The sequence below is a fragment of the Camponotus vicinus genome, unplaced genomic scaffold (genome assembly GCF_025532165.1).
Source record: "Camponotus vicinus isolate PSW18456_S1 unplaced genomic scaffold, iyCamVici1.0 SCAF_6, whole genome shotgun sequence".
NCBI classification, from domain to species: domain Eukaryota; kingdom Metazoa; phylum Arthropoda; class Insecta; order Hymenoptera; family Formicidae; genus Camponotus; species Camponotus vicinus.
In genome coordinates this window covers 5730555-5756571 of record NW_028141978.1, presented here as the reverse complement: position 1 = coordinate 5756571, position 26017 = coordinate 5730555, and the positions used below count along the sequence as shown (strand labels likewise).

Sequence of the window (26017 nt, the reverse complement as noted above, 5' to 3'; positions counted from 1 at the left end):
AGAAAGAATAATGAGCACTAAGTATAAAATCTTTTACATGCTTGTGAAATTTTTAAATTAAATGCATAGAAATAAATTATCTCTTTGCAAGATTTTTAAAGATGAATAAATATAAATCGAAATATAAATATGACATGGTTAACGAGAATTTAGTCATCATGATGACGTGCTACATGACATCGCTCTAAAAATATGTGATTAGGCTTAATTCTTAATTCTTATCGTGCGAAATATTTATTTAAGTGAAATATATAAGAAATTTGTTATTTAAATGTAACATTAAGAAAATTATCTTAATGAAATTTGTTTTGTCATATTTTAATTTTTTTATCAATTTTTAATTATTTTTTAGCGTAAATCATATGCTGTAAGGATAAGGAAAGATCAGTGGATACTAAATCGCTTAGTAATAATAAAAAAAATCTTAATTCAAACACATTTTTCTTAAGGAAGATTGTACATTCATGTGCTCTTTGTATAAAATAGTTTCCATCTTCGTACATATTCCCAAAAATCACAAAAAATTTGTATTTAATATTAAGAATAAATATAAGAAAAGAATATATAAAATGAAAAGCTGCACACATTCACGCGATTACACTAGTTTTATATCGAAAAAAACAAACTTATCTCTTCTGTTAATTTATCTAAAGTTAAGTGTTCTTAGATTTACGCGAGAATAACGCATATATACCGGATGTCTACGTTACTCTATTTTTACGTATCGTTGACTGTATAAAGCATTGCACTGTGCACTGTATTGCTTATGTAATGACTTCTGCAGGAAAGATATATTAAGTACAAAAACTAAACTAAAAGATTATATACGTAGACTTTGATATTGTGCTCATTTTATGTTAACAAAGAGATATTATATTTCGAGAACAAAATCATAATTGCAGTGAGAGACGTGACATTGCTAAATAAAATAAAAAATTAAAAAAATATAAAATTAAATTTTAAAAAGTTAAATGTTTACCTATCACTAGAATATAATACCAGTAATGATAATAATTTGATGTCATTTTGTAATCACGAATATTTCAGCGTTCTATATCTTAAAACTTGGCGAGGTATTTGTTCAAGAAACGGCAGTAAGAATAAGATGCAAAGGGAGTTTAGCACCACTCGAAATATTATTATTATTTCTTCCTTCATACAGGGAGTTCAAGAGTGAAAAATATTTTAAAGGTAAATATTTCTAAGCGAATTAAAAAATTTCTTTTTTCGTTTAATTTTAACAAAAATTTTAATTGAGATTTATTTGTCACAAAAATTTATGTTGAAAATTGTAACGAATTACGCGATCTTGATATTACATCTGATGAGAAATCAATTCGAAAATTTTTTAAAGAATAAAATATTCGCTAAAATATTTTTTCAGATCTAGAACTCTGTATGACAGAAACAATATCAGCATCAATCGTATACCTATATACCGTAGATATTGTCACCACGCGAAATGTATTTCGCATATCACAGTGACGCAACATCCGTAAATGACGCACATGTTCGTCCTTCACGGTTTGCGGCATTGGCTAGGAATTGTCAGAATTGTGCAAATATTTTGATCGACCTGTTAAAAGAACATCCTTAGTATCCGGCTCTTGCAGAGACAAGTGCTTGGCTACTTCCGATGCCCTTCTTCTATCCATTTTATCTTTGTAGATCCTGGCGTAACAAGTCGTGCACGCTACGAAAGAAACCTGGAATTGACACATTAATTATATGATATATCGATTCATGAATTTCAAGATTATGTACCTGTAACAGCACGGAACACAATGCAAGCAAAAAAACGTGAAGGAGGATCGATTTTGTTCGATTTAATACCACGAGCTGACATCCTCGCTTATAGAGAGTGGTGCAAATGCCCTCAGTATCGTTTGCGAGGTTCGTTGTGTTGCAACACGACCAAGGAATCATATCCGTGCCACGATAATCGGAAGATCCGTCTATTCCGCAGCATTGTAACTGAGAAATTTAATTTAATGAAATTTATTATATATCTTTTTTTTTTAATTCCTTTCTTCAAGTTTGATAAACATAAATAATTTTAATCCAATAAAACTTAATATTTCGTTTTATTACATTAAAATTGTTTTATTATATTATCAGTTTATCAAATTTAAATTTAAATTTTAGTAGAAACCTTTATAAAAGAATCTGTAGAAATCAGAAATATTTCGCAAATATCCGAAGCATTTGCGTTTATAAAAGAAACGCAAATGCTTCGGATATTTGTGAAATATCACGAGACTGTGGCCGGTATTCATAGTCCGTTCTTATATTTAAGATCGTCTTAAGAACCCATTCAACCAATCAAATAGCTGCAATGCGGTCATTGATTGGTTGAATGGGTTCTTAAGACGATCTTAAATATAAGAACGGACTATGAATACCGGCCTGTGTGTGTATTAATTAAATATCGTACTAGTAGTAAAAAATTTAATATTCAAATATGTGAAAAAATGAAATTATTACCGTAGACTGCATATGATCCCAAGAAGACTTCTCATCCGTGATTGCGAGGGCAAAGATCTCGTCATGTTGCGTAGACGGTAAGGCGTCCACTTGTTCGTGTCGTACCAAGGCCCAAATTCCGACACCGGTCTCGATCAGAGTGATAGTCGTAAGTGCCACGGCAAACTAAATATGCGAAAAAAAAATAAGTATGTTCATATTTTTATTTAGAATTTAATTTCTAATTTTTTTCTCTTTTTAGTGAATATCAAAGAGACAAAAAAGGGAGAAATCAGCTTACAATGATAACTTGACCTCTGTTGGAAAAATTGAGAAATTGCCAGACGAACCAGCCGATCCCACAAGTGATAACGCCCATGGCCAACAAGGTAGCGGCTGAGCCACATACGTTATCAGGTGTAAGCGACGCATATTCATGCAGCTGATAAATAAAGTAACCGGCGAATACGCTCACAACCGCACCAGAAATCTATGAAAGAAACGAAAGATTTATTTTCATGCTCTCTCAAGTTGAATACTTCCTGCTATATTTTCATTATTGTAAATGTTAATTTCTGATATTTTATACAGCATTTTTCATTAAAATAATGACTCGCAAAAATATTTCTCACAACAATACATTTTAATTAATATTTTTTAATCACGTGTATATAAAAGCATCATGTGTAAAAAATTTAAAGATAAGAAGCGATGTGTCGATTGCTCATGTTGTTCCCTTCCCCGAAATCACTAGGTAAATTTACGTGGATGATGCAAGCTAATAATAAATGTACGTTATTTGATAAAGAGAGAAGATACATAAAACCTTATCTAACATAAGTAGGCGAGGCATAGTTTAATTAAAGCAAACTGCGTCACATACTTTGCGATACTATCGCGTTAATATCACGATGATAGCTGTCAAAATAAAAGGTGCAATTGGCGATAGACGATTATTGAACAAAAGATTTATCACGAAATAAATATTAATATTGAGGAACACATATTTCAAATACATATATGTAAGTGTATATAATTTAGAAATTAATAAGATTTAGAATAAAAGAAATCGAAATTACATTATTATTGTATTATCGCGAAAACTATTGCTTTGTTTCCGCGATATTTTCACAATCGAAAAATAAAGTGTTAATTAAGGTCATTTCACAATTGTTACAGAGTGTCTCCTTCAACTCTTATTGACTTTTATTAATCAGTACATATATATAGTATCAACTAAGAAACCATGCATGATTTCATGTTATATTTTTGTAAATATTAAACAATGAACAAGAGTTATTTTAAGAATCAAAATTAAAACTTGACGTGATTTAAAAGCCCCAAGTATTTTAAAAATTATAATTTCGGGTCGTAAGAAAATTAAACGATATCTATTTTTCTCTTTTAATGATTGTGACTACATATCCTATACTGTTTGGCCCATATTCTGAATCCTCTTTCATCGATAAAAGTGCTCCTAAAAGCGGCCTGTAGCCAATCAGAAGGCTTATATGCCACTTTTAGAGGCACTTTTATCGATAAAAGAGGATTCAGAATATGGGCCTTTGTGTGTAAGTTCTATATTTCAAAAATGATAATTACAATTTTAAAACATTTAATTTCAACAACATATGTATAAACTAACATGCGATTCTCTTCGTTTTGAGAAAAAGAGTTCGCATTGTTGTAAAAATAAACACAACTCGCTTATATATATAACTTCCACCAAACTCTTAAAAATTTAATTCTCTCTTTTTCATTCGTCACAATATGTGTTATTACTTCACACACGCACGCGCGCGCGTACGCACACCACGCACGTCGTGCATGCCTACATGCCACCACCACAATAGACACAAATTGCGAGTAGGATTGGCGCCGAATAAAAGCCACCAATTACACGCGACCTCGGAACAGCTGCGCGCGATCGATCGCAATAATAGAACGTCAACTAGATCTCGATCAGCTGATGGGAAATGGGAAATACAGTGGAGGACAATAGCGCGATGGAGATCGTTTCATTCGATCGAGGTCCGATCCTCTTCACGCACGATCGTCACGAATTATGTCTGAGATCGCGAGAGGATGAAAATAACGAGAAACTCTGAAGAATTTGGAAAAACTTACACCGAGGAGGATCGCGCCGGCGATCAGGCAGTAGCGGAAACAGACAAACGCTCGTTCGCCCATCGCGTATATAAATAGTGCAACGCGACAGGCTACTATCTGCACGCGAGCGTCCGACGTTGTTGCACGTTCGTCGTCGCCACGGTGATCGGACGCTAAGTGACCCCCGTCCCTCGTTGGTACGCGCTAACGTGCGTGCAACGCGCGCTAAGAAACGACGCGCTTTAACCAATCAGCCGGTCGCTTTTCCGGAAACGATTGTAGCTACGATTTCCGGAAAAGCGGGAAAGTTGAGTCATCGCAGGACATCTTGTGCATCCCGTTGGATTTATTAATTCCTTCCCTAAATAGACTTAAGAGAAATAATCACTCTTTCGAGATTATATATTTTTTTCCCTTACTCCTTCAAATTTTATTGTGTTATTTTGTATACACGATTATTATTATTTACAGTTATATTTTTATTTAGAGAGAGAGAAAGAGAAAGTGTGTGTGAGAGAGAGAGAGAGAGAGAGAATTATTTCCTTTATGTAGATAATTACTTTATTCATTTCTTTACCTATTTACTCCTTTCATTGTTGACGAGTAAAATTTCCAACAGGATGACTTTTATCTATAATGATCAAAAAATAATTTTGACGAATTTTTACATTAAATACACAAACATTTAAATAAAATAATGATATGGATGAATATGAAAATATAAAAAAAGAGAGATTAATCATACTTGGTCATACTATAATATTGTGCAGTCTCATGTACAATTTATCTTATGACTTTTGATTGCACTTTGTGATTTTATTTGTATCTTATTATGAAGATTTGATTCTCGCAGGTGTGAAAACTAAAGATCGCATTGAGAAAGAATGTTGTTGCAGAAAGAGTATCGATATTATACTATATCGATATATCGATAATTGTTTATCGATACTTCCACAGTGTATATACATGTGTTTCTAACCGTTGAAAATATAGTAAACTCACGTAAAGTAGTGAGCGCAACAATAATCACTATTATTTTAGCTATGTCTAAGTTGCTCAGTGGATTATAATTAGCACGATTGTGTTTTAAAAAGTACAATTAATCGACGTCTAGTTAGTATATATATATATGTAGTTTGTAATAATTATATTGACAGATGACAATTCGAAACTATTCGATGTTCTTAACCTCACAAATGTATTAAAAATTTAAATATAAATGTGCTGAATAATATTTTGTAGAGTTGGAAATAGTCCCAACTAGAAAAAAATTTTTATTTGGAGATTGGTGTTTGTTATAATGCATTACTCGCATTTTTATCGCGTTAAGCATACAATTTTGACATTATAATAAAATGGAGTATATAAAATTCACTAATCTTTACTCTTATAATTATTATTAATATTAGTATCTTTATCAGGTATATTTAGCAATATGGCTGGACCTTCTACTGAACAAAGCGGTATTGCTCAGAAAACATGGGAATTATCGAATAATGTTGAAACTATTAGCACCATGGATGAGATTTACAGATACGATAGAAAAGAACAACACGATATATTAACTGCCAAACCATGGGAAAAAGAGTAAGAATACCAATAATTTGGACACGAAAAAACTAAAAGTATTAATTATTCTCTTTTCTTATTTTTTTTTTTAGTCCCCATTTCTTCAAAGACATAAAAATATCTGCATTAGCTTTATTAAAAATGGTTATGCATGCACGATCTGGCGGAACACTGGAGGTAATGGGCCTTTTACTTGGTAAAGTAGCAGCCAATACAATGATTGTAATGGATTCCTTTGCACTGCCAGTCGAAGGCACAGAAACTAGAGTAAATGCTCAAGCTCAAGCTTATGAATATATGACAGCTTACATAGAAGCAGCTAAGCAAGTGTGTATATAATTATTTTGTAATGAAGAAATATTAAAAAATACAAAGCTAAATCTATAATCTATATAATTTATCATTCAGGTTGGTAGACAAGAAAATGCAATTGGTTGGTATCACAGTCATCCTGGATATGGATGTTGGTTATCTGGGATCGATGTATCTACCCAGATGCTAAATCAAAATTTTCAAGAGCCATTCGTCGCCATTGTCATAGATCCTGTGAGAACTATTTCTGCCGGCAAGGTTTGCCTGGGCGCATTCAGAACTTATCCAAAGGTATAGCATCTTAGTTAGAGTTATAATGTTTCAAAATTAGAATTAGCAATCCATCCTAAAAATTAGAAGATTAAAGATGATGTTCTTTTCTCTCATTTCTAAAATTTAAATCTAGAATTATTCTTTATCACGAGAAAGCACTATAAATTATTTAACAATTACATGTATTTGTACAGGGATATAAACCCGCAAACGAGGAACCATCAGAATATCAGACAATACCGTTGAACAAGATCGAGGACTTTGGTGTTCATTGTAAACAATATTATTCTTTGGAAGTATCTTATTTCAAGTCCTCGTTGGATAGACGATTGCTCGATTCGTTATGGAATAAATATTGGGTCAACACTCTAAGTTCTTCCAGTCTATTGACAAATGCAGATTACACTACTGGACAGATATTCGATTTGTCGGATAAATTGGAACAGTCAGAGTCAGCTTTGGGTAGGGGATTTGTTTTGGGTGGCACAGATCCACACGATCGCAGCACAGTGGAAAAACTCATAAAAGCAACCAGGGATAGCTGTAAGACCACTATCGAAGTTATTCACGGTTTAATGGCACAAATAATTAAGGACCGACTATTTAATCATGTTGGCAGTAATGCAACTTGTGATCCTCAGCAGAAACAATAAGGTGTGCTCTATGATAATCTGTTAGAAAATATGTATTTGTAATAAAGATATATGTATGATATATATCTCCTTTAAATTTTTGAAATTCGATTAAGGTTTCTTAGTTCTTAAAATCGTCGATAAATTAAAATATGGAGATGATATTACCATTGAATATTTTCTCTTTACATAAATATACTTCAAGAATGTATCAAGTATGAATGTGTCGAATGTTTAAAAGCATAATGGAATAAAAATACATTTTATTTTCACACCTTGATTCGCTAGAAAGTATATATACAGCATTTTTATCATTAATCAATATCCTCGTGTATGTATATATATATATATATATATATATATATATATATATATATATATATATATATATATATAATGTTATATATATTTATATTATATATATATATATATATATATATATATATATATATATAAAACTAATATATAATATATTCAGAACAAGTAGGCAGAGCAAAACCCACTGAAGGGCTGACGCTGTGTCACAGACTTTAAGGACAAGGCCACTCAGAAACGCACACCCACCTGTTCTATTTTATATACTCTTATACCTTTCGCGCGCACGCACTCGCATCTCTCATAACATATAAGGGACGGAGCTAAAATGCATATAGTTGTATCAATCAATCGTAAACCTAATTGAAAAGTTGTACAAAAGACATCTCGGTTGAAAAATCAAACGATGCGATCGGAAAGAAAAGTGCCAGAACGACGTTCTTAATATAAGAGATGAATCTTTGTGATATATACATACACATCTACACTTACATAGTATTACGTGCTATAATGTTTTGTCACATCTCGGAGCGAATTAAATAATTAAGTACAACAGCGTGTTTTAACCTAATTCGTAGGAAAGTCTAGAGAAAATAGATATCTGGAAATCTGGCCTGCCAACTCTATTGCTCCCGACGTACTATATATTCTTTCTAAACTGTATACCTATTATAGCGAACTCACATACATATTTGTCGCTCATCATACGCGTGAAAATTCGACAAAGTAAGTATAAAATCGTACGAATATATTATATTAAATGAGCGAGTTTTTTATCCGTACACTTTTCTCTTTCCTTTCTTCGACACATATATGTACAAGCGATATCTGTGGCGCTGTAAATAATTCGAAGTGAGTCGAGTAAAATTAAAATTCGCAAAATTAAATGATAATAACCAAGAGACACGTACATCGTTTTACTTGGCTGTTAATTTTATGTTAGTAATTATACTGAAACTTAAGAGTAGACTATTGTCAAGATATATATGTATAATTCTTCTTCGACTTTACATTATGACTTTCTTAAAAATGCGTACAGCTAGACGATAATTAGACTACAGAGTTTACGGATGTGAATAAAATCAATCTCGAAGCTTTACATTTTATTTTCTATTTTGCAATAATTTTTCAGCTAAGATATTATTATATTCCCCAAAACTTTATACCTCTCGGCATTTATCTCGTAATTTTTATTAGAATTAACTTAATAGAATTATACAACGCAAAGAAACACTGATAGAGATACTTTGCGAAAATTAATATCATTCGAACACGATAAAGAGGATAATTGATCGATAATGAATTCCCGATCTTTTATGATTGGATGCAACGTTTAATATACATACGCGAGACAGATAATTATGACAATCAGCCCTCCAATGTGTTACTCTGTACTCTGAATATGAATTTTTGAAATCGCGTTACATACGTAACACACTTGTGCACTGTGAGTGTCATGTGTGTATGTATGTGTGGTGTTTCAGTAGCATATATGTGTATATGTATGCACCATTTTCCCGGCCCTCCAAATGATATTTCTCGAAGACGAAAACGTGAATATTATCGTATTCATTGAGTTAACAGCTCTAGCGTGTACATATATTATAAAGAATTCCATTTCGCGCTTCTTTTTTTCCTATTTCTTCATCACAAAAGAATTTCTTTGTTTCTCTATATGTCACCGTGATTATATTTACAAGACGATTGCGCGAGTCTTCACGATTCGCGATGTCTTACTTATAAATATAGCAGTAGAAAAGATTGATTTGTTACAGTGAGAGTTAAGTTTTTCCTTGTTTCTTTTTGGGATAACGACAACGCACTTTTGGTGACGGAACTTCCTATCTATTTATCTATCTTATCTCTTTCCCTTCCTCTTTTTCTCCCTCTGTTTCACGATGTTTTTTGAAATGTGATGCATCTAATGTATGTGTTTATTGTGTGTCTTTTCTTACTCATTTTCCTATATCTCCGTTTTTTAAATCATTTAGTCTACGTAAGAAATTACGCACTAAATTAGTAGCCGTAAAACAGCGGGAATGCAACCAAACCGGAGCACAATATTTTCCTCAACTCTCTCCGCATCTGTTTTGGTTAGAAAAAATATTTACATCTTTTGTTTTTCTTCTTTTTCATACATTTTTGCGGCATATTGCGAGAGCAAAGTACTTTTATATTCGCTCGTTGTAAGACTCGAAGCGGAAATGATAATGATATATATATAACGTAATTTTGAAAGACTTTAAATGTTAACATCACATTGTTCGCGACTGGAAATTTATCGGAACTTGCCCACGCAGAAATTCTTGATAATTTTAATATGCGGCAAAAGAATATTTTTCGAAAAATTCGTTGCAAATGAGCTTTTAGAACACACCGTACAATCGCATAAAAATTAAAAAACGTGTTTTTAACAAATCCAAAATGTCCTTACAAAGTTTAGGTCATGTCTTATCTGTGCCGCATAAACAAGAGTTTTGTTGAATTGATTGTTGCATGTTAGATATATCCATTTGCCAACTTATATGTTTTCACTGTTTCTAATGGAGATGAAACTTGCGTTCCTTTTTTTTTCTTCCCAGTCTGTCTTCAAAAATCGATTAATTACTTTTAGGCAGGCATATATACAAATGTTGTTTGTATTATATCTTGTCACTGTGATGTCGAGGCGGGAAAGTTATTAACTTCTGTCTGTTCCAGAACTGGTCCAGTTGGACCTGTATACGATATACGCAGTCTCATCCTCAACACTGCCTAAAGAATATAGAAAAGATTCGATATTAGATCGAATATCGATATTAGAAGGTAAAAGTTCAAAAAACTTTATTTTATGTTGATAAGTATTGGCAACTGACCCTATTCATATTTGTGACTTTCAACACTTGAGTTACTTGGCCACATGGTGGAATGACAGTACCTGAAGGCGATAGCATTTGTAGTTGGAATGTCTAAAAGTGGAAAATATGAAACAAATGCATTAAATTTTTTTTATATATGGTAAATAATCCTATACATATATGTAAATTTGTATATATCATGTCTAACCCTAGGAACTGCTGCTTGAAACAGAAAATCAGTTAAAACGGTGCTTCCAGAGTTCTGAGCCAACATGTTTATAACTAACAGATCGGGAATATCTGGCAGTCTCTCTAATTTGAACGTTATCTTGAGCCCCGATTTATCCAAAACAACCATACTGGGTAGTTCTGCAATAAGAAACACGATTATAACGATTTACAATATAAAATAAACTCACGATCTTTTCAAATTCCACAAACCGTTTTGAACTGAGGAAGTACTGAGCAATCCATCCACTAAGAAGTTACTGGTGTTGGTGGGACTAAACATCGGTGCAGATGATGCCTGCGGTTGTAACGGCAGCGTAGGTGTGACGGCAGACGTAGGTGTATTCAAATCCAAACTTCCTAGCAAGTCTAGCAGATCGTTATTATGCGTTACCGCGGTCGAGCCCGATAAAGCATTTTTATTGGAGGTCGTCGCCGACATCGTCACTCCCACATCCGTAGTTCCAAGTAAATCTAGAAGTGCACTCTGTAAAATTGCAAAAAAGAAACGAAATATGATTCTTAGTATATTTTTCATTATTTAAATTATTTATAATTTTCTTCTAAATGCATTTATTTTTTAATATAATTAGAAATTTTTAATATATATTCTTAAGAATGTGTGTTGTATATATTATTTTTTTAAATTTTTTTCACATATATATTGAAAACAAAAAAAAAAGAGTATAATTGAGAATATGAATAAAATATTGGACATTAAATATAAATATTAATTATATATATGTGAAGAAAAAGAAATTAATGCTATATGCTTACTGAATCAGATGTAGTCGTGGTTGGTTCTTGAACCGTGGATTTTTCGTCTTCTGGTTCTGGTTCACCATTCACCATACCTATGATGCCATTAGCTTGTGGTCGAGCAGTCTCCATAGGCGGCATTCTCTCGAGTAAAGCGGGCCGCAGGTGATCATACTTTCGGAATAATTGTGAGAATTCAATACCTCTCTGCTGTAATTCGATATGCAAATTGCTACCAAACGTATCTATAATCTGACGAATTTTTCTGTAATAATAAAATATTACAAAACATTAATGACTATACATTTTAAAAGTAGATCTTTTATATAGATCTTTTATATAGAATCACGCGCGCATAAACTCTTAAAAGCGTGATACTTACTCGTGACCTTTCTGGAATCTCGTGCTCAATTTGGTAAGAGACAATAAGGTATATTGTTTCGTAACTACAGTATTTTGAGGACTCCAGAGTAATCTTTGATATACATCGATAATTTCATCTTCTGTCAACTAAAAAAAGTTTGAGAAATTATTACGAGAAGTCGTAATCATATAAAATTTTCAAGAAAAATGTGATCAAGAAATAATGGTTTAAACATTCCATCATAGCAATATTGAAGTATTTTCATGTATAGATCATCACCATTGCTATAATCGAACTTACATTGATTGGAGTTTCGACATCCTCCGATGGCGGACTGTACAACAATAGATCACCATATTCACCGATACACCATGTGGCAACTTGTGCTAAAGGCTGTTTATCGGATGTATCTTTTTCTAACGCATGCCACAGAGCACTAACAGCATAATTCTGTTGAGGCTGCGTCTCGGATATTAATTGTATCGTGCATGCTACTACATCGTCACGCACATAATTACCAGCCTAAAGATTAGAAGATTCAATAATCATGTTTCGCATATGAATTTCATTTTACGATATCCTAAAAATACATACCGCGACGAGTACTTTAAATAGAGTTTCTAGATGCCAACGTTTGTTTGGAGCAAATCTTTCCGCAGACATTACGATATTGCTGCTGCATTGAGCCTTGAATTCCGGATCAGCCCGTTCCAAGAACAAGAGCAATTCCTTCATCATGTTTCTGATATTATTGGAATTTACGAGCGCGAAACTTAATTCCATTGCGCGTCTTCTAATTGACACATCCGGATCCTTTAGACATTCCTGAAATTAAATCAAAGATTAATAAGATTATAATAAAGCATTTTATTTTTATCAGAAAGAAAAAAAAGATTTATAAATATTTTACTAGAATTGTCGATCGATGCCTCTGCACTGCACTCGTGTCCACGTAAACTGTCTTCAGCAACGTGTTCAAAGCTACATATCTGATATTTTTGTCATTGTTCAGTAAAAATCTGCCCAATATATTGACTGCTAAAACTCGAAGTCCACTCTCCGACTTGATATCCATGATGGAAAGAACTGTCTCATACAGTATAGTATTACCAACATTTTTGCTTGTTTCTGTATTGGTAGCGACTTGAGCAAGGATATCATTCATGGCTTCGGACGCGTCGACATCGTTGCGTCCCAGGATACGAAGAAGACGTAATATTTTCACCTGTAGGAAAGGGTCCGATACTCCGGACACATCATGCTCGGGCGAATATCCGGCTAGGATCAAATTCTTCAGGATTCTTACCAGATTTGGCACAATCTGCAATAAGACTTTTATTTAATTCCAAAGATACTACAAATTTACACTTAACGCGATTACTTACATCAAATATCAAACATATATAAGAAATAAGATGACAGAACAAACCATTATAAAATAATATACATATATATTGTCATATAACGTATACCAAAATGCAAATAATATACGCACAATCGACTTAAGTAATATTTGAACATTTGATTTCAGAACTATTTAAGAACAATTTTTCTCTTGAATGCAAATTATATATATTATATTCATTAAATATCCTTATTACACTTATAAGCTATTTAGTTAAATATATGATAAATATAGAGCTTGATTCATAAACAAGCTAAGATAAACATGCAACTATACAAAATATCATCATGCCAATTATAAATATTACAATTGTGACTATAACATCTTTGAACATATAACTATTTTCTCAAAAAATAATGAAAAATTCATATATAGAATAATAATATAAAAAATTTTATATAATATTCTTATATAAGAAGAAAATATATATATAGAAATGTAATTTAATAATTTAAAAAATAATGTTGCAAAAAAGCAGACAAGATATTGATTTCACGATTTTTGGTAGTTGACGTTTATATTTACTTCAGATAAAGTAAAAGAAAAGAATGAAGTCTGAGTAGTAAGCATACATGCAGAAATACAAAGAACTTTTATATGCATATTACCTCACGGTGGCCGCATTCCTAAGAAAGACAAAATCAATGCTTATATTATGTATACTCAAATGATAGATTTAAAAGAATTAAATTTTGCGTAACTTTCATAAGAAATATATTATATAATTGTTCTTTAAATAGATGATATTTTCCTCGAAAAAAACAAAGAATAGAAGAAAAAACTCGCAAATCTTTGCCTATATGTATATAAATAAAGCTGCAATATAATTTATTTAGAGCACAAGGAGCATGTATTACGACTGCAAAATAAAAGACATGTTCAAAATTTTGATTTTATATTAACATAAAGTGATAATTTCTTTTTCTTCTACTACTTATAAATTCGCCGAGAGAAAATAATTTGTGATTCATTAATATTTATGATTCTCTCTCTCTCTCTTTCTTTTTCTTTCGTTCTCTCTCTCTAACTCCAATAAAATATTCTTCTGAACTTTCGTAACACTATTTCACAACATATCTATACTCCTATAAAGATTAAGACTGCATTCTTTTCCATCACTATCTCGTGAACAGACCATAATTGTCTAATGATATTCCACTTCCTAAATTATCTAATAAATAATTCCAGTACTAGATATGCATACTAAATATTCTTTCAGCAAGTTTCTCTATTACTATCAGTCTTTGATATCGGCCATACTAGACAGATCAAATTATACAATCGTGTTACAGTTGAATCGATTAAATGATGCAATAAAACTATGACTTGGCAAAGGAGATCATATTTACGACATTGAACTGCATGTGTCTACAGAAACTTGTTTTAAGAAACTTGTTTTACTATTGGATGTTGTGCGTCGAAAGCGAATATTCTTTTGGATATACCTTTTTAAAATGATTTAGCGTGTCGATGCTATTCTCGCACATCTCCGTAATAAGGGTAACGCCGGTGATGAGCACCCCGTGATTCTTCTCGGTGATCAAGCTACGGGTGGCCGGCAGGAACATCTCCATCAGCTCCGGAACACGTCTGATAATCCGAAAGGCACAGAGCGCCGCTTTCTTTCGGATGTACGCATTCGGCGACTTCATCAGTCTCTCGACCTCGGACGCTAGATCCCTCGCCATTTCCGGCGACGCGATTGCACCAAGGGTGCACAATGCCAGACCAATGACAAACTGCGTTGAGCTATTCAAGTCACTGTTAACAGAAAAGGAAAATGAAGATATTAATCTTCTTTGAAAAACACATGAAAATGTTGTGTGTGTGATGAAAATCCGGAGCAACATTACTTTTTTAAACAATTCGTGATCAAGAGATGCACGTCCTGCCGCTCGTCAAGCAACAACATGGCCCCCAGATAACCAATTCGTTTATCTGTGAATCTTGGGGAAGCGATGAGCTTTAAACATTCCAATTGACCGAAATGCGCCGGATATCTAAAATGGATATTTAAAAAATAATGTTTTGTGTGATAATATTACAAGTGACGATATTGGACATTATAATTAATATCTTGATACCAACCCCAGCATATGTATGTAAAGCAATTTGGCAATGTTACGACATCTCCAGACGCTGTCCTCTTCTCTAAATGTCGAACGGATATACGCACACTCCTTATTTACGACTGTCCTCTCTTCCGCTGCCGTTCGCGCAGCTCGAATTTGTCTAATCAGATCCCTCAACCGTGTCGGCGCAGGCATTCTAACTGTTGAGACTTTTAAAGCGTGAAAAAGTCATCAGTACAAATTATCACTATCTTTGGCAACCGTTGATTCCGCTTGCAAATAACTTTGTAAATTAATCAAGTAAAGTAAAAATGCAACAATGAAAAATTCCTGAGAAAAATTTGAATAAACAAAACGCATACTTTTTTATTATGGAGAAACTAATCTCATTGCTTAAGTATGTTGTAATATAAAAATTCACAACTTTTAAAGTAACTTAAACCTGATTAATTTTTAAAATATGAAAGAATGCAGAAAGGATTGCAAGTAGCAAACAGGCAGAATCAGATGTTCCAATGATTAGCTGTTACAGTCATTGTAAGTCAATTACATCAACAATACACCTACCTCTCTCCACAGCCTCATTGAAAGCTTGCTTTATGGAGGCCATGTTAAAGGCTGGGTTAAACCTAAAAAAAATACACACTCATGCTGTTTTATAAGCATCAATATTTCTACTTGTCAGATCTACTCATCGTGCAATAATATTTGTTTATTTAACAACTTAATTTTATTGCAGGTACTTTGGTATTTCATATTCTTGCAAAATATAAAATATAAAAATAAGATATAACAACTATATGTCATCTATGATAAATTTCTTTCACTCATATTAATAAATGGATATTTCATACATTACAATTAGTAAAAATAACAAACCAATTGATTTTAATATATTTAACATATATATGAGAGAGATAAACATATTACAATTCACTTTTCTCTTACTATTGTTTCTGTCACTATTGTCAAAATTCAAGATTAATATAAATATACATATAAGAACATAATAGTTATGCATTACCCATGTTCTGAGGCATTCATTGTTTCTCAACTTGAGTTTTGAAGTTCTATGCCACAAGCTTCACAAAAAAAAAAACCAAGCACAGATGAGTACAAAACACGAACTCTGCTATCCTCCTAGTGGACACAGGACAATGACAATATTATAAAGGATGTTAGTATTATATTAATAGATTACATATATAATGGAGACTCTAATCAAAACAATGAAGAATATCAAAGGAAAACAATTCAGTCTTCTGTGTCGATAATGCGATAAAAGTAGCTTAGATTGCATACATATAAATTTCCATAAATGTACATCTAATGTTCTAGTCCACAAAGTGATTTTGCAATTTTCAATTTTTGCACATTTTACTTAAAGAATAATGTTGTAATGTTATATTTATAACAATGTTATGGCCATTTAAAAGATTTCTCTTTATTGCAAAATGATTATTATGTAAATTGTCAAAATTAACATACAAGTATCGTATCTTGTTACTGGTTTTTTTGCATAAGAGAGAAATATAAAAAATTGTTACGTAAAATCTAATATTCCATTAAAAGTAATGTAAATATATGTACAATTATTGGCCATTCCTGAAAATCTAATCTATCGCCACTTTGAAAGAGAAAAGCGACCTAGTCACCTTGAGATTACCTTAATTAGAAGCTCATAAATTCAACAGACCAATAGCTACATAGTATATGCATCATTGAACACAACTTGACACAGAAGACGGAATGCGAGGAGAGCTTCAAAAAAGAAGCTTCCCAAAGTAGGGCAATGGACATACGGATTACATATCGGCTCGTGATACGTCTCGCGGTAGAAGCGTGAGGGACATACCGGGCTCGGAATGCATCGTCGATCGCGATGGAAAAAAAGGGCACGGTAGCAATATCAATCAACTACGACGGATGATGTCACTGCGATTTCACGTGCCAGAATCCCGCGGCGCTCGACTCGGCCACGACGGCATATATCGCGCAAAACACGAGGGGGGGACTTGCATAAGGAGGAAGTGCAAGTCGAGGGAGGGTTAGCCCGCGGCTGTCGAGCATCCCTCGCGGTCGACGCGAACGCGTCCGGATCGCCTCCCGAGGAGGAGAGGCCAGCAACTTCCTGCGTGACGTGTTATCGCGCGCGGGAATACATACGCGATGACAGAAGCGGATCCGAGTACTCGTCTGCCGTAGGGTCGGCGCGGCAACGTCGCGGTTAGCCCCAGGTGGTGCCAGGTTCCGCGCTCACATCACGGACGGGACTCGAACTCGGGAGCACCAAGTCCGATACGAGGCGAAGTCGTTGTCGGATGAATCCACCGAATCTTGGCCTCGGTGAATGCGAGCCGTGCGCCCTCACGTTTCTGCCTTCGCGACGTGTGTACTCGAGGTACTCGAAACGCCACCGGTATCCCACCTGCCCCCCCCCCCCGCCCCCTCTTCTACCGCGAGGTAATCGGGAGATCTTTGCGATTCACGACGACGACGACAACGTGGATACGTACCGTGCGACGTCGTCGGGTGCCGTGAAAACGGAGGTCAGTCTCTAGTCAGCAGAGCCCCAAGAACATAGCTCCGAAGTTCCTACCTACCACGGTCGTCGACCACACGTACCGCGCATATACACATACACACGCACACATGCACATATGCACGCACACACGCTAACAGCCCGCCCGCGCGAACGACTCGCACACCCGACGTTTCTTCCCCTTTCTCGCTCCTTTTTCCCCGGTCCTTTCACTCTATCTCTCTCTCTCTCTCTCTCTCTTTCTTTCTCCACCCCGTCTGTCTCGTCGACGACAGGTCGCGCGGAATTTCGCGTGTCGTGCGTGAGGACGGGAGGATTCAAAGATGGCTGTCGCCCGTCGTCGACGTTGTCACTGACGTCGTCAGGGACTTTCCATGGGGAAGCGCGACGCGAGGGGAGAAGGACGTCTCTCGTCGTGGGTTTAGAGACACACACCACGAATTATAACCTCGCGTGTCTCCGACTCGCGCGAGGATGACAACGGTCGTCGAGGAGGAAAACGCGCGGGAAGCGCCGCGCGTCACGCAAATTCCAACTTGCGTGTATAGGAAATAACGTTGCGAGTGTGTGTATGCATATGTGTGGGGCACCATTGCGCGCACACATGGGCGCGAAATTCGGATGTCGCGAAAGAGCGATGAATCCAAGGTAATCTAGGATTTACGGAAAAAACGTGTCTCCTTGTTGCTGGATGTTTTAACGTTTACGAAAACCTCAACTCGCAGGGATTATGTCGATTTCGACCGCGATTTTCATTCGCGAAAAATGGAAACGATCTTGATAAGATAACGAGTACTGTTGGCTCGACATTGCAAGTCACAAATTTTTTTTCAGCAAATTTCATTGCACGATACACACACATACATAACAGATAAATGCTAGCATTGTTTTTTCCAGGTACAAAGCATGTAGGGAATATGCGATGAGAATAATGCAAGATATTGTTCTTAATAAGATGTGAAAGACGTTTATATTAGAATTTATACATCTATTTTCATATACCATATCAAGAATAAAATGTGATACGCAATCTTCGTATGAGAATTAAATTTTCAGTAGCCATGTTTAATACTTCATACATGGTATATGAATATAAGCTGTAAATGAGCCGACTGATTTGATTTTTTCCTCTATCCACTCAGTGCCTCTTAAAACATCTAGACAACGTTAATCTTCAACAAGAGAGGGATCAAAAAACAGTAGCTTATGCAATATACATTTGATAAAAGCTTTCCATCTGCTAGAATTATAAATCAAATAAGTCACCTTCTGTTCTGATCTGGCGGTAAGACGCCGCAATCATCGGCGTCGTAGTAAGGCCACATGATGGTGTATGATAATGTTGAACAAATAAAGAGTTTACAATCCAAAGAATGTACGTAGCACAAAAATCACAATCTATATATCAAACAAGTGCACGATCAGTTTTGTACGCTCTTTATCACTAACATAAGAGCTACGGGACAAGGTATGAGCATTATCTCTTATCTCTCTGCCTACCTTGATATCACACACATTACGCACATTATCATTCATCTTATAATATCGTTCTCATTCACAATTAATGGCAATTTAGTAAGATCTGATAGTTTTTTTAATTATTTTACAATTATATTTTAAACAATATTATAAAAAATTATAAATAATCTTACACGCATGTGTGATATTTCATATGCAAGCATAACATATATTTGTTTAAATAGAGGGAGATGAAAGATGCGTTAAAAAAATTCTTTACTTGTAGAAACACTGTACACCCATGGTATAAATATGTACAGTGCATCTAATATTATATATAAATTATAAAACAGGAATGTTACACACATACACAACTACGATAAGGAATTATCGTCTTGATTGCGGGGCGGTCGCACATCACTGTTTCTCTTGACGCAATCTACCAGCCAATGTATGCCTTCATCTACACCATCCCTTGATGAAATAAGAGCCATTATTTCACATGATAAATGCAGAAGACATGGTTTATGAAATTTTATGTAGCATAAAAGGATGCTATTTTTATTTGTCAAAATTCTATATACTAATGCAAATGTAAATCAGTAAGATAAAACCTTAGTTTGCTTACCCATTAAGCGCTGATACAGGCATTACCATGCAATCTCTTCTACCAATTAAATGCGCACTTTGATTGAATATTGGTTTTACTTCTCTGACACCCATACAATCAGGTACATCCTGTTTATTTGCGAGCACCAGTAATGGTACTCCTGTTAGATGCTCAGACGATATCACTTTATCTAAAATCAAATTTAATTTATGTTATATATATTCTGTATGTCATTCATTATCTGTTATATGTCTGATTAAAGTGTGTAAAAAATTTAAAAAAATTTTTAACTTCAAAATATTCAAAATTTTATGTAAAAAAATATGTTAAAAAATATGTTTCACATTATTGTTTTACATGCAATCTTTTGTTACGTACAATCTCTTATAATTTGTTTATCAAACATTATTAGAAGAATGTCTTACCAAAAGCTTCTTTGGAATCTGGTATCCTGTCACGATCAGACGAGTCGACAATATAAATCACAGCATGAGACTCTGCGTAATACTGCAAATGAAACAATATTACTATATTAAATACTATCAATGTGATGCAAAGTATCATTCGTACAATTCCAAAAATAGAAAAAAGATATAGAGATACAATAATGTATAGAGAGAAGAGAAAAATGGAAATATATGTAATGCATTAATTTTATTATTAATTACTTTATCCCATAAAGATTGTAGCTCCTCTTGGCCACCGAGATCCCAGAAATTGAAGGAAACACCGGCGATGTCGATCTTGCCGATATTGAGGCCTACGGTAGTCGTGATCTTACTCGGATTCATTCCCTTGTAATTCTTCGTAAATTTCGTTTTCGCCGCTTCCAGGTAAGTCTAAAAGAAACGTATACCAAGTTCCTCGTGTCATAACCTCTAAAATCGTAAAATCTAAAGCAAGTACCGTCTTTCCTGCATTGTCAAGGCCCAGAATTAATATGAAATACTCATCCTTTTGCACCAAATACTTGTACAAACCGTGCAGCAACGTGTACATCTCAATTACTCGTCAATGTACTCGCTAATACGATTTACATGACGTATTGTTTACATTTTGCATCTACATTTCTTGAAAGTTAGGTCAGCAGCCGCCATTAATTGGGCACGTGTAACATACGTATGCATTAGTGTGCGTATTTCATTCGAAGATTTACTCATTTTGATAAAATATTAATAGAACAATCAAGGAAAAAAATTGGTCAATCAAATGCATCCCTGATGAAAAAATTTTTTAACAAGTGCCCATTACATACCAATCAAAGCGTTAAAAAAATTATTCACTCTATTTAAGCAATTCTACTTGAAAATAGTATACGATTATCTTATTATTATGCTATTATATATATATATATATATATATATATATATATATATATATATATATATATATAAAAGCAGTATAAGAAAATAACGCATACTCATCTTTAATATTTAATGCCTAAATTTGTAAATCAAGTAACTTTATATATATTGTTTAAATTGTTTCAAAACTATCAATCATGCAATTTCGATAAAGGAAAAATTCAGAGAAGAATTTGGAGAGAACGCATGGAAAATGTAGCATTAGAAGAATGCAGAGATTTTGAAATGTTCCACTTTATTGATGATAATGTCAATTTTGCCTATTTGTAATACATGTACTTATATAATCCAAAAGTAGTATTTTACTACTTTGTTTTATATGTACACACAGCGCTTTATTCAATTATATATATATATTTGTTACTTAACTCTTTTTGCCCTCTTTCCACTTTCGCTTCTCTCTCATTACTTGCTTTCACATTCAGTCTTTTCACAATATAGTACTTATGAAGCAGCACAGTGCACACGCGAAATCCTTGTTAAACTCTGAAATTCCATTTGTTTTTTTCTTTTTTTTCTTTTATACAAACATTAGATCTCCCTGTATATCCTCGCATTATCTTTTAGATAAAACTTTTCAAAAGCAACAGCGACTGTAAAAATACTTTTCATTAAATCCATCATTAAAATCAGTGCCTCTCTATAAGCAGTGTAGTACATATTTATTTTCAAGACTATCATTTACATTAAATAGAACATACGTTCATTCAGAAAACGAAGTTTCTGTAAAATTTCCCTATATAATTTATATATAGGAATTGATCTATCATTTTGAGATTACGTTTTATTCTACTTAATGTTAACTGATGAATTTTTACATCTAGAAGATTGCACTGTTTGTAGTATCTAAGTTGCGTGTTTATTCCAAGTTAAGTGAAGCACAAACTTTAATTTAATTTAAATCGACTGGTAGAAGCTCGTGCTCCTTCATACTATTCCTGGTACGCTCACGCATGCATACTTAGGGCTATATAAACAACTGATATTACTTCACAGTACATTTTAATAAAAAGAATTCATGTACGAACGGAAACACAGAAATATCGATGTACGTATAAAGTACGATGTATAGAGGAATATCGCATCGTAGTAAAATTAAAAAGTCAGGAAAATAATTAAGAAAAAAAAAGAAAAAGAAAAAGAAGGAAAACTTCGTGTTACAATGCCTTTTGTTAGGTGAAACTATATAGATCCAGCGTGAATATCTAGGTTTTTAGCGTCATATGTGTCGATCAAAACGAACTTGTTTCTTATTTTCATTCCATATTATAAAATGTTTATGGAAAATCAAACAATCGTCACTGCTAATCAAAAGTGACAGCAGCGCAGATACAATGTAGATCTCACACAACTTATCTATATTAATTCATTCCTATGTCGTTAGAATATATCGTCGTTTTAGAACAGAACATGTTGTTTCGAAATTATTATCCACTCTCGAATATCAATTTAAACCGCTTTGCGATACATATCGATAACGCATTTTTTAATATTGCCCCCCTTTCCCGCACATCGAGATAACTTTATAAATGTATAAACTATACTTTTTCTTTCCTTAACTGTGTCACAGCCCTCATGGCTATAGAACACAAAAAGTACAACTATTATAAATTCTCAATAAGACAATCGATTCCATTAACGGAACATCGCATAAAAAATGAATTTAACAATTTAAAAAAAAAGAGAGAGAGAAAAGAAATTTCACAAAACTCGGCTTACATACTAAGATAACCGCGAGACTGACTTCGTCTGCGGCCAACAAGGTATGCAATCAATACAACCACCACCAAACCCGCCAATGCACAACCCACTGTTATAGGGACGATGTCAGGCGTGTTAAACGAACAGTCTTTGGCTAAAAAAAGAAAAATAAAAAAAGGGTAAATTCACAAATTATAGTAAGTAATATCAATATGAGAACATATATGGCATAAAATTGACAAGATAAAAAACTCATGATATTTACCTAGGCCAAAAACGGTAGTATTGTCATTTCTAAAAGCTTGAAATTGCAAATGGGATACTTTCAATTGCCCTACAGTTTCGTTTTTGAGAGTTAAGTTCAAGGACTGTTCTTTTATACATCTATAAGAGTTGCTCAATCCAGTATTGAATTGCGGTGCCATATGTATCAGCATCACTGTTTGATCTGAAATAATATAGAAATTCGTCTTAGAAAAAAATATGTAGAGATCAAAGTGCGACTTTGTTTACATTAGATGATATCATACTTGACTTATCAGTTGAAGATTTTTCTGTCACCAAAGAGATTTCTAAATGATGAAGAGAATAAAGTTTTTCCGTCTCGTTCTTTACAAAATGTAATGTGAAATTATTTTGAGCCGTAAGGTTAGATGCAGAATTATTCTGCAATCCCCATGACAATGTTAGATTTTGTTCAAATTTACCACACTTTCCTGTCACATTACTGTTGCTGGGTATATCCACTGCTTTGTGGATTGTCTGCAAAAAGAGTACAGACATAACATTGATTATACATGATAAATATAATCTTAATATTAATTTCACTTATATTTATATGAATTTTTAATAAAAATTATTTACATATATATATATTGCAAATTTAGTATGCTTACCTCATTGTTGGCATTAATATAAGAAACATTGAATTGTGCAGCCATTTGAACTATAATGCAAAATGTATTGTTCTCTTGAACTTTCCATGTTCCAGCACTGGGGGGTGGAAGTGGTGTTGGTGTTGGTGTGGTTGTACTAGGTATAGGTGTTGTTGTTGGTTTAGATGTAGATGTTGTAGATGGTGTAGTTGTAGTAGTTGGCTTAGTTGTAGTTGGTGTAGTTGGCTTAGATGTAGTTGGTGTAGTTGGCTTAGATGTAGTTGATGTAGTTGGCTTAGATGTAGTTGATATAGTTGGCTTAGATGTTGTATCTATTACAATTGTTGGGGTTGTTGCAGCAGAATCATTTGAATTTGTATTTGAGTCGGATAGAATGGATGGCACATGTGCATCTTTTTCGGTCGGTGGTACAGATAATTTAGTGGTTTCCAATGGCAATTGAGAATTTGTAGCTACATTGTCGTCGGCCAAGTTGATAGGAACACTTATGTTATTGATGACATTCTTCGGATCGCCAGCTGTTAAAATTATACATATACAATTACATTTCTGTATTATACCAGGGCATTCTCAATTTTCAAGGTCATATATAAATAAAAGTTTTCAAAATGGAAAATAATATAAGGAAAATAAATTCTAGAAAGAGACTAATTATAACCTATTTTTGCAGTTGATATTTTTCAATATTTTTTTCCATCTCTAATTTTAAAGATATACAAAGTACAACATAGCAATATTAAAAATGTTATATTTTACACACATACAATATTCTATTAAATTATTAAAAAGTTAAATATTTCATATATTTTTAATATTTAAATTTTGTTCATATTGCATATTTGTTTATGACAAATTACGTGAAAAAAAACTGTCAACTGTGCTATTGAGAAGGAAGAGCAAAGTTCAACATAAAAAAAAAAGAGAGATAAACTCAAATATTAAAAACGTGAAACGTTTTTTTATGTATAAATTTAGCAAAGTAAAATCATTTTGAATTCACGATGACGGATGAGGAAAGAGGCGTCATCCGTAAATGATTAATATAAATTCTATCTCTAGAAAAACGATAGTCCTTATCGCGTAACATAATATAAGTGCGATCTAGCTTTCCGGAACTCGTTCCAATGTCATCTCATGCGGACACCGAGTGATCGTTTTGTTTCAAGCATTAATCATCGTGCATTGAATCATGCCAGTGCTGCTGCACTCGAGTTTCCCGTAACAATATCCTTGTTCAAAAAAGCCGAATGGTAGATAGATACGTCCGCCTCATCATGGCGTCCCACGAAAAACTTGGAGGCGCAATTATTAATTTCATGCTCGGTACAGCTATTGCGAAGCAAGAATGCAATTTTGAAACAGCAGTGACATTTCGCTCCCCTCCTTTTTTTCCTTCGTTGCCAAAAATCGCGCAAGATCGACGACGATGACGGCAACGACGACGATGGGAATCGCCCCAACGTCGCCGAATACGTCACGGGAGTTTCCGCAAACACCAGCTGTCGTTGTCATAGGAAGATAATGAAATCGCAAACTTGACCGCAGATATTTGTTTACCTGACACGATCGTCGCGGCCCAGCACAAAAGCAGCAGGGATCTCAGCATGTCGTCAAATGCTCGTTGAAGTCAAGTCGAAAACTACTACGATACGTACGTGCGAATCACAATCAGCGCGGTCCAGGAAAATGAAAAGTCCATCGAGGAGTCGCAAGAATCCAGAGAACAGCGTTCATGCTGCCATCTGTCCCAACTGTGGTACCCAATGACACGAGTGGGGATAATGGCGGTTTCTTCGAATCGAGAATGATGTAATTTGTAATTCCGTGATATGACAAATTGAAATTTTTCTTCGCGTAGCTAGGTAAAAATAATGGGAAAAACCGCGACAATTATTAAGGTATTAAGTTTGCCAACTGACAATTGAAATGCGATGATTTGCAATTCACTGTAAAGGAACTTTTCATGAGATGTGTATAGTTCAGTATATAGCTTTATTTAATATTCATTATCTTATTTGTAATTATTATAATTTATTTGTTGTAATTATTTTAGCTTATCTTAATAAAATTATTTTATAATTATTTTGTAAAAATATAATTCATAAAAT

General features: G+C 33.8%; 6 protein-coding genes across 16 annotated transcripts in view; 2 read left to right on the top strand and 4 right to left on the bottom strand.

Moving 5' to 3' along the window:
* LOC145972801 (uncharacterized) overlaps window positions 1-3635 on the top strand; it is a 231699-nt gene extending 228064 nt beyond the window's left edge. Inside the window, exons 16-17 of one of the 2 annotated variants that reach the window (XR_014439291.1) lie at window positions 2490-2632; window positions 2726-3635. Coding sequence is in view for 1 of the 2 variants with exons in the window: in XM_083101753.1 (XP_082957879.1) it covers window positions 2490-2500 (11 nt within the window). In the remaining variant the exon portion in view is untranslated. Of the gene's footprint in view, window positions 1-2489; window positions 2635-2725 lie in introns of those variants that run through there. The other variant, XM_083101753.1, reaches the window with a different exon arrangement.
* Window positions 423-4783, bottom strand: LOC145972805 (tetraspanin-3). The gene is made up of 5 exons (XM_083101766.1): window positions 4591-4783; window positions 2765-2953; window positions 2485-2649; window positions 1765-1974; window positions 423-1706 (listed from the first exon to the last, which is right to left on the bottom strand). Exons 1-5 carry the CDS (start codon window positions 4651-4653, stop codon window positions 1539-1541), a joined length of 795 nt encoding a protein of 264 aa, XP_082957892.1. The 5' UTR covers window positions 4654-4783; the 3' UTR covers window positions 423-1538.
* Window positions 4439-7638, top strand: Csn5 (COP9 signalosome subunit 5). Of its 3 annotated transcripts, none has more exons than XM_083101765.1 (5): window positions 4439-4769; window positions 5994-6159; window positions 6234-6468; window positions 6550-6744; window positions 6921-7638. In XM_083101765.1, the coding sequence occupies exons 2-5, from the start codon at window positions 6008-6010 to the stop codon at window positions 7377-7379; spliced, it is 1041 nt and encodes a 346-aa protein (XP_082957891.1). In that variant the 5' UTR covers window positions 4439-4769; window positions 5994-6007; the 3' UTR covers window positions 7380-7638. The 3 variants fall into 3 exon arrangements, with proteins under 3 accessions (XP_082957891.1, XP_082957890.1, XP_082957889.1); XM_083101764.1 differs by lacking the exon at window positions 4439-4769 and adding an exon at window positions 4798-4902; XM_083101763.1 differs by lacking the exon at window positions 4439-4769 and adding an exon at window positions 5353-5685.
* A 2424-nt stretch (window positions 7639-10062) lies between these two features.
* Window positions 10063-18419, bottom strand: Ap-1gamma (adaptor protein complex 1, gamma subunit). 7 transcript variants are annotated; one of them, XM_083101755.1, is made up of 15 exons: window positions 17855-18419; window positions 16363-16478; window positions 15906-15967; window positions 15355-15547; window positions 15120-15266; window positions 14712-15027; window positions 12772-13182; window positions 12456-12686; window positions 12162-12383; window positions 11880-12007; window positions 11516-11762; window positions 10952-11225; window positions 10719-10879; window positions 10529-10621; window positions 10063-10427 (listed from the first exon to the last, which is right to left on the bottom strand). In XM_083101755.1, exons 2-15 carry the CDS (start codon window positions 16380-16382, stop codon window positions 10326-10328), a joined length of 2607 nt encoding a protein of 868 aa, XP_082957881.1. In that variant the 5' UTR covers window positions 16383-16478; window positions 17855-18419; the 3' UTR covers window positions 10063-10325. The 7 variants fall into 7 exon arrangements, with proteins under 7 accessions (XP_082957881.1, XP_082957886.1, XP_082957885.1 ...); XM_083101760.1 differs by having other exon boundaries at window positions 15355-15538; XM_083101759.1 differs by having other exon boundaries at window positions 16363-16420.
* A 400-nt stretch (window positions 18420-18819) lies between these two features.
* On the bottom strand, window positions 18820-21113 carry Arfrp1 (ADP-ribosylation factor related protein 1). 2 transcript variants are annotated; one of them, XM_083101770.1, is made up of 5 exons: window positions 20855-21113; window positions 20617-20787; window positions 20374-20455; window positions 19967-20138; window positions 18820-19801 (listed from the first exon to the last, which is right to left on the bottom strand). In XM_083101770.1, exons 1-5 carry the CDS (start codon window positions 20945-20947, stop codon window positions 19798-19800), a joined length of 522 nt encoding a protein of 173 aa, XP_082957896.1. In that variant the 5' UTR covers window positions 20948-21113; the 3' UTR covers window positions 18820-19797. The 2 variants fall into 2 exon arrangements, with proteins under 2 accessions (XP_082957896.1, XP_082957895.1); XM_083101769.1 differs by having other exon boundaries at window positions 18820-19812; window positions 20855-21105.
* An 842-nt stretch (window positions 21114-21955) lies between these two features.
* On the bottom strand, window positions 21956-25641 carry Lamp1 (lysosome-associated membrane glycoprotein 1). The gene is made up of 5 exons (XM_083101739.1): window positions 25467-25641; window positions 23910-24427; window positions 23544-23775; window positions 23279-23461; window positions 21956-23167 (listed from the first exon to the last, which is right to left on the bottom strand). The coding sequence occupies exons 1-5, from the start codon at window positions 25513-25515 to the stop codon at window positions 23028-23030; spliced, it is 1122 nt and encodes a 373-aa protein (XP_082957865.1). The 5' UTR covers window positions 25516-25641; the 3' UTR covers window positions 21956-23027.
* Between the last annotated feature and the right edge of the window lie 376 nt (window positions 25642-26017).

Coding starts and splice junctions, on each gene's coding strand:
- LOC145972805 (XM_083101766.1), bottom strand. CDS start 4,653: ATGGGCGAACGAGCGTTTGTCTGTTTCCGCTACTGCCTGATCGCCGGC. Junction 2,954..4,590: donor CCGGCGCGATCCTCCTCGGT/GTAAGTTTTTCC, acceptor TTTCTTTCATAG/ATTTCTGGTGCGGTTGTGAG. Junction 1,975..2,484: donor GGGATCATATGCAGTCTACG/GTAATAATTTCA, acceptor TAAATTTCTCAG/TTACAATGCTGCGGAATAGA.
- Csn5 (XM_083101765.1), top strand. CDS start 6,008: ATGGCTGGACCTTCTACTGAACAAAGCGGTATTGCTCAGAAAACATGG. Junction 6,469..6,549: donor ACATAGAAGCAGCTAAGCAA/GTGTGTATATAA, acceptor TTTATCATTCAG/GTTGGTAGACAAGAAAATGC. Junction 6,745..6,920: donor CATTCAGAACTTATCCAAAG/GTATAGCATCTT, acceptor GTATTTGTACAG/GGATATAAACCCGCAAACGA.
- Ap-1gamma (XM_083101755.1), bottom strand. CDS start 16,382: ATGAATGCCTCAGAACATGG. Junction 12,008..12,161: donor ATGTCGAAACTCCAATCAAT/GTAAGTTCGATT, acceptor AACTTTTTTTAG/TTGACAGAAGATGAAATTAT. Junction 10,428..10,528: donor AAGTCACAAATATGAATAGG/GTCAGTTGCCAA, acceptor TATATTCTTTAG/GCAGTGTTGAGGATGAGACT.
- Arfrp1 (XM_083101769.1), bottom strand. CDS start 20,947: ATGTACACGTTGCTGCACGGTTTGTACAAGTATTTGGTGCAAAAGGAT. Junction 20,456..20,616: donor TACAATCTTTATGGGATAAA/GTAATTAATAAT, acceptor TTTCATTTGCAG/TATTACGCAGAGTCTCATGC. Junction 20,139..20,373: donor AGATTCCAAAGAAGCTTTTG/GTAAGACATTCT, acceptor ATTTGATTTTAG/ATAAAGTGATATCGTCTGAG.
- Lamp1 (XM_083101739.1), bottom strand. CDS start 25,515: ATGCTGAGATCCCTGCTGCTTTTGTGCTGGGCCGCGACGATCGTGTCA. Junction 23,776..23,909: donor ATATTAATGCCAACAATGAG/GTAAGCATACTA, acceptor CTCTTTTTGCAG/ACAATCCACAAAGCAGTGGA. Junction 23,168..23,278: donor TACTACCGTTTTTGGCCTAG/GTAAATATCATG, acceptor TTCTTTTTTTAG/CCAAAGACTGTTCGTTTAAC.